Source organism: Priapulus caudatus, unplaced genomic scaffold (assembly GCF_000485595.1).
Source record: "Priapulus caudatus unplaced genomic scaffold, Priapulus_caudatus-5.0.1 Scaffold486, whole genome shotgun sequence".
Classification (NCBI taxonomy): Eukaryota; Metazoa; Priapulida; class Priapulimorpha; order Priapulimorphida; family Priapulidae; genus Priapulus; species Priapulus caudatus.
This window is the reverse complement of record NW_014577547.1, coordinates 67,677-74,275: the sequence shown is the minus strand read 5'-3', so window position 1 is coordinate 74,275 and position 6,599 is coordinate 67,677. Positions and strand designations below refer to the sequence as shown.

At 41.8% G+C, this 6,599-nt stretch overlaps 1 protein-coding gene across 4 annotated transcripts in view; it reads right to left on the bottom strand.

The window, feature by feature from the left end:
- Positions 1–6,599, bottom strand: part of LOC106810921 (calcium-independent protein kinase C-like) — a gene marked incomplete at its 3' end in the record, with an annotated part of 80,997 nt that overhangs the window by 66,390 nt on the left and 8,008 nt on the right. For all 4 annotated transcript variants that reach the window (XM_014814398.1, XM_014814399.1, XM_014814401.1 and 1 more), the window contains 1 exon segment: positions 1,230–1,293. In XM_014814398.1, coding sequence (XP_014669884.1) covers positions 1,230–1,293 — 64 coding nt within the window.

The following is a 6,599-nucleotide window of genomic DNA, read 5'->3' as shown; positions in this document are numbered from 1 at the left end:
TTTTAGGCGTGGCAGGAAGATAGATGACCATTACACACATTATGATGGCTACTAGGGGAGGAAGGTAGGAGCCATTACACACATCTATGATGGTAACTAAGGAGAGGAAGGTTAGGAAACATTTACACACATATATTGGTGGGCTACTTAGGCGGTGATGCGAATGTTAGAAACCATTACCACATTATGATGGTACTAGAGGGCGATGCAACGGTAAAAGACCATTACACACATTATGATTGGTACTAGGGGGGGAGGAAGGTGAGAAACCATTACACACATTATGATCGCGTACTAGGGCGAGGAGTGAGAAGACATTACACAATTATGATGGTACTAGGGGGAGGAAGGTAGAAACATTTTTTACACATCATCGCGTGGTACTTAGGAGGAGGAAGGGTAGGCAAACATTACACACGTTATGATCGGTACTAGGCGGGAGGAGCGTAGAAAACATTAACACATTATGCATTGGTTACTATGATGGTACTAGGGGGATGAAGGTAAAGACCATTACACACATTATGATGGTACTAGGGGGAGGAAGGTAGAAACCATTACACACATTATGATGGTACTAGGGGGAGGAAGGTAAAGACCATTGCACACATTATGATGGTACTAGGGGGAGGAAGGTAGAAACCATTAGACACATGATGGTGGTACTAGGGGGAGGAAGGTAAAGACCATTGCACACATTATGATGGTACTAGGGGGAGGAAGGTAGAAACCATTAGACACATGATGGTGGTACTAGGGGGAGGACGGTAGAAACCATTACACACAACATGGTGGTATGATGGTACTAAGGTGAGGAGGTAGAGACCATTGAATGCATGATGGTGATACTAGGAAGAGGAAGGCACGGGGTATTAAATACATGATGGTGGTGCTTGGGGGAGGAGGTAGACAACAAAAATATAACAGAATACAAATTGTGGGGAGGGAGGAAAGCAGCAAAGACAATTCGAATTAGGACAGGCACTGCTGCGGCAGGGAAAAAATAGGTGGCTACAGAATTATTACACTTGTAAGTCTGGTACTTAGGTATTGTTATTTGGAACTTAATGTGTTTATGTACATGAAAATGGTCCAAAAATTGCATAAGTTCGTGAAACATACACATATGTATGGAATACATAGTGCTGTTAGTTGTTGCCCTGCAGTTTGTTACTAAAATCACACCTGTGTAGCTTATACAACACATATTTCCCATAAGATCAACATACCTTCTGATGCTGCTCCATTAAGTTCTACGACGACGTGCAGCTTTCCAGCAGGTTCCAAATCAATCTGCAAAAATCAGAACAAACTATAATAACCAGCACGAAACGTACTGAAAGCATAAAGTATGAAATTAGCAAGGAGCAGCATGACACAAAAATATTTGCACAGCATGAAATAAAGTAAAACCAAATTAAATTTCGAAACGGAGGCATAAAACACAGGCAGAGGGACTAGGGAATAAGATCACGGCATGCATGCACTAAGGCACGAAAGGTCGTTGTCATATCAGGTACTACATATATGTACCCGAGGTAGTTTTAGGTTGTTTAGTATTATGTTTATATTTTTATATGAGGTATGTTTAGGGTTAGGGCTGCCTAGGGTTAGGGTACACTTCTGTAGTACAAGTCTGGTACACTTTGTGTATACATATATGTACCTCGGGTACATATAAGTAGTACCTGATACGACAACGACCCCTTCAGCTACACTAAGAGAGATGGTAATAAGAAAACAAGCCACAGCTACGAGTTCAAACACCAGCTGATCTCATTGTTTGCTGTATGTAAATTTCTCTGCTTTGCCTTCAATAGTACTCGTGTTGAAAACAAGAAGCTGTCTTCTTTGGATGCGTTTGCTTGGAATCAATCCGCCTGATCAGGATCACTTGATCCTGATCACCCAAAACAAATGCAAACCACTGATCTCTATATACTAACTGGATGGTGCTTAGCCAATCCACGGTCGGTGAGAAAACGACGCCATCTTGCCACCACTCCCAAAAGCTGATCTCTGCCCCACAACATTTCAATTGAATAATAACGAAATACAGCTTAATTTATCATTTTTATTTACATGAAAACAAACTTCGATATATACACTACAGAATTTATACATTTTCATAGATAGACAGATATATACAGTGAGAAAAAAGTGAGAAAGAATATGATAGTCTATACATAGAGGTTTTGGACGTGACGTTACAGGTCACGTGAAAATTCGGCTCAGCCTATTGGCCTGACTCTAGTTCGAGGAGTGGTGTCATGGCGTCTGGTGACTACACCTATTGGTCACTAAGAGCTATCCAGTTAGTATATATATAGAGATCAGTGACGCAAAAACTCACTTCCAACAGTTCACGTTTCGCTGTGACAACAACGTTTTCATAACAAACAACAATCTGTGATTGGCTGGGTCGCACGCCGCTATATTGGATCCCCTGCGAATCCACCTCGCAACCAGGTTTATGAACATGTGATCCGGATCACTGACCGGCCCAAACAAACGTGCAGGATCACTTGATTCGTTTGATCAGGATCGTATGATCCGCCCAAACAAACGCACCCTCTGCCAGTTGTCACAGTTCAAACTGTACAAGTGCACACCATATTCACTGTAGCCTGCAACTATACCACCATGCAGTTCTTGCGTTCCACAGAACCATTCCAGAACAGTTTCTAGATTCTAGATAACTATTCTAGATAGTCCATTAATTCTAGAAAACCTTTACAGGATACAGATCAGTGATCACTGATAATGATTCTCATGATCCGGACAGATCTTCTGATCATCATCATCGTCATCATCATCATCATCATCATCATCATCATCATCATCATCATCATCATCATCATCATCATCATCATCATCATCATCATCATCATCGTCATCATCATTATCATCATAAGAACGTATACAACACAGTTGGAACAGGCAGCAGTATATGAAGGTGGAATTAAATTAAGCACATGTATGATGATGCGAGCTTTAACAGTACTAGCTGAAACCCGCGCTACGCGCGGGCTTAGTTGTTGCACATGTTTTTTTTTTCATGGTTGAGATGTCAATACAAATACATGTAGAATCATGCTTACACGTAACACATTAACCATTTGTTTGGCAAGCACACAGTGAAATACAGACACACGCACGCACGCACGCACGCACGCACGCACACAATACAAAATATTTAACTTGATTATTACATGGTTCGTTCTACTTACATTATTGGGCTTACAAAAATCTCAGACACACACACAGGGAACAAACATACACAGAACAAAACGAAAACAAAACAGCGCCCCCTATTTTCAGGCAAATCTTTACCTTTTTAGTTTTTTTAAATCTTTTTTAAGACCGAACAAACGGTTTTCAACCGAGTATAGTTTAGAACCCGTCCCGTGTACTCATCGATCTCTTCTGTGAATTTGGCGCTATTTGGATCCAAACTGACGGAGCCTTTCATTAACATACATACATACATACATACATACATACATACAACATTCGCCAAATTATAGTAAGATGAAACGAACCGAAATGCTTTCTGTGATGCGACTTATCTGAACAGTCAACAAAACCAACACATGTATTACATATATATACATGCGTGTCTACTGTGCTGGTACATACCGCGTGGTGGTAGTACATTGACTAAACTGGCACCTGTGTTATGTAAATACTGTATAATGGTGATGTTCCCCACTCTGGCCGTATTACTAAGAAACAACGCAAGTGCAAGATCTACTTGTATCACTAGAGCTGGGTTTACACTTATCGAAAAGTCGACGAGTTGATCAACTTTTCAACGTTCTATCAACCTTTCTATTAGATGTTCAAAGCATTTACATTATCGACCGCGAGTCGGCAATCGTTTCAACATTTCACCCGCAGCGTGCTCGCGTGGCGATGTGGATAATTCGCGCCAGGTGTAGCCCGTGTGGCGCCGATAGCAAAAACGCGCGCGCAAATAATCTCCCACTGTGTGGAGGGACACACCTCATAGGAGTGCTATTATCTGAGTGACTGATTGGCAAAAAGTTGATCAACTCGCTGACCAAAAGTTGAGAAAATAGAACATGTTCTAATCTCTCAACTAGCGGACATCAACTAGTTCACTTCAGTGCCCAATTTTTACGCTTACACTGCCGACTTTCGGTCGATTAGTTGAAAAGTTTATCACCTCGTCAATTTTTTAACAGAAAGTTGATAGCGTAAACCCAGCTACAGTACAGCGTACAGCGTTAACACGTGTACATTAGCAGACACATGAAACACACACAAATGCACTTTCTCACGTGATTTTTGATCGTCAAAACTCGTGTTTTTAAAACTATTATAACAGTGCTGACAATCGTTTGGTAGTTTGTTATCGCATAACATTCGATGTCATTGAACTGAACATGAATCACCTCTCCGAACAACCAACTTTTGTAAATAACTCTCGAATGCAGAGTAACAAATCTGGCACCAGTAGTATGCGGGAGGGATCTGACAACGTTGCCGGACAGTGATATATATCAACGTGCGCAGCGTGCGTTCATTAATAAACAGACGACTGCATTATGTACATGTACAGTATCAACGGAACATTTGTATGACATCTAGTCTACATCACCAATAAACGTTATATGGATGCTAAACGCAGAGAAACTTTCTGTCTAGTTGCAGTACTAGGAGCAGCACTACTTAGTACTTAGGGAGACAGCGTATGTGTGTGCGTGCGTGGGTGCTTGTGTGTGCACGTATGGGTGCGAATGTGCATGCGTCCGTGTGCGCGCGTGTGCGTGCGTGCGTGCGTGCGTGCGTGTGGTGTGTGTGTGTGTGTGTGTGTGTGTGTCTTGAGTGCGTGCGTGCGTGCGTGCGTGCGTGCGTGCGGGCGTGCGTGCGTGCGTGCGTGCGGGCGTGTTGTGTGTGTGCCTGCGTACGTATACATACTTATCAACATATATATATATATATGATGATGATATGATGAACGTGTAAAATGCTCTGCATCATGCAATATTACTCTGAATCTTTCTACATAGAAATGCAGTAGTAAGAAATATTTACTACCAAAATTATTTAGTCAACAATTTGACGAATTGCTAAGGCTAGCTTAATTTTTTTACAGTAAAGGGCTCAAAAATAAAATCAATTAATATATTGGTAAACTTCAATAACTTGTTAACTTGTTGTAGTAGTAATAGTAAATGATTGTATAACAAACTCCTGTCATGTACACGCCCACATATGATATTTATTGATACAATATATATCTAGTACTACACGTGTTATCATGCAGTTGAATAATTTCACATTTATAATGTTTCAGTGTGCGGGGGTGTAAGTATGGGTATATATATATATATATATATATATATACAGGCCCGTAGCCACGGGGGGTTGCAAAAATTTGCAAGTATTTCACCTCAGGTATGCACCAGATCGCTCTATTTTAATGTAATAATTGCAAAATCTCCATCGTGTGGGAGGGGAGACACTAGCTCCCCTCCCACACCCTCCCCCCGCTCGGTCGCTCTGCTCCCTCGCTCGGTCGGTTCGCGCCATCAAAAATTGCCAACATTTAAAAACGAACCCCCCCAATATAAAGCTGGCTACGGGCCTGTATATATATATACGTGCATGTGTACGTATGCGTGCGTTCATGTGTGCGTGCATTCATGTATACATACATGTATAAATGTATGTACGAGTGCGGGTGTTCATGTGGCGTGCATGCATGCGTGCGTATGTACGTATCTACGTACGTTTCTATTATGGACTCTTGGTCGATGTATATATATGTACATGCAAGTATGAATGTACAAGTTCAATTTCTACACAGCAGGCCAAAAATGTAAGCAGTACATCTAGATCTCTACATGGCTGAGGCTGCACACTTCCCTGTTTCCATGGCAACCCAGGCAATAGTGCAGTAAATTACTGTTGAGCCGTAATTTCTATCACGGAGAAAGGGACTGGAGGGATGTGATGTGATGTGTCTCTTGGTCTGACTCTCAAGGTGTTACAGCTGTACGTATGACCAGCGATGCGGGCAGTTACTCTCAAGCACAAGAATGCTAATTTCAAAGCAAGCACGAACAACGTGTATAAAATTTGTTAATAAAGGCCTTATTCCAGAAAATGCCTGTGATATATGATTAGAGTACTCAATGCAACTTAAAGATGACTTGAGTCAAAATAATAATAAATAAATACCTGAATCATAACCTTGCCAAACTTCCAAACTACTTGTAGTGTCTTAAACGTATTTATACTAGTAGCATCTTCCAACCTGGACCATAACAATCTTTCCACAAAACATACGAGTTTTCTACCAACCAGAAACGCACGCATGTACGCATGACCATGTACGCACACACACGCACGCACGCACGCACGCACGCACGCACGCACGCACGCACGCACGCGCGCGCACACACACACACACACACACACACACACACACACACACACACACACACACACACACACACACACACACACACACACACACACGACACACACACACGACGACGACACGACAACACTAACAACAACTACTAGTACGTACGTACGTACACTACTACTACACCACCGACCACCCA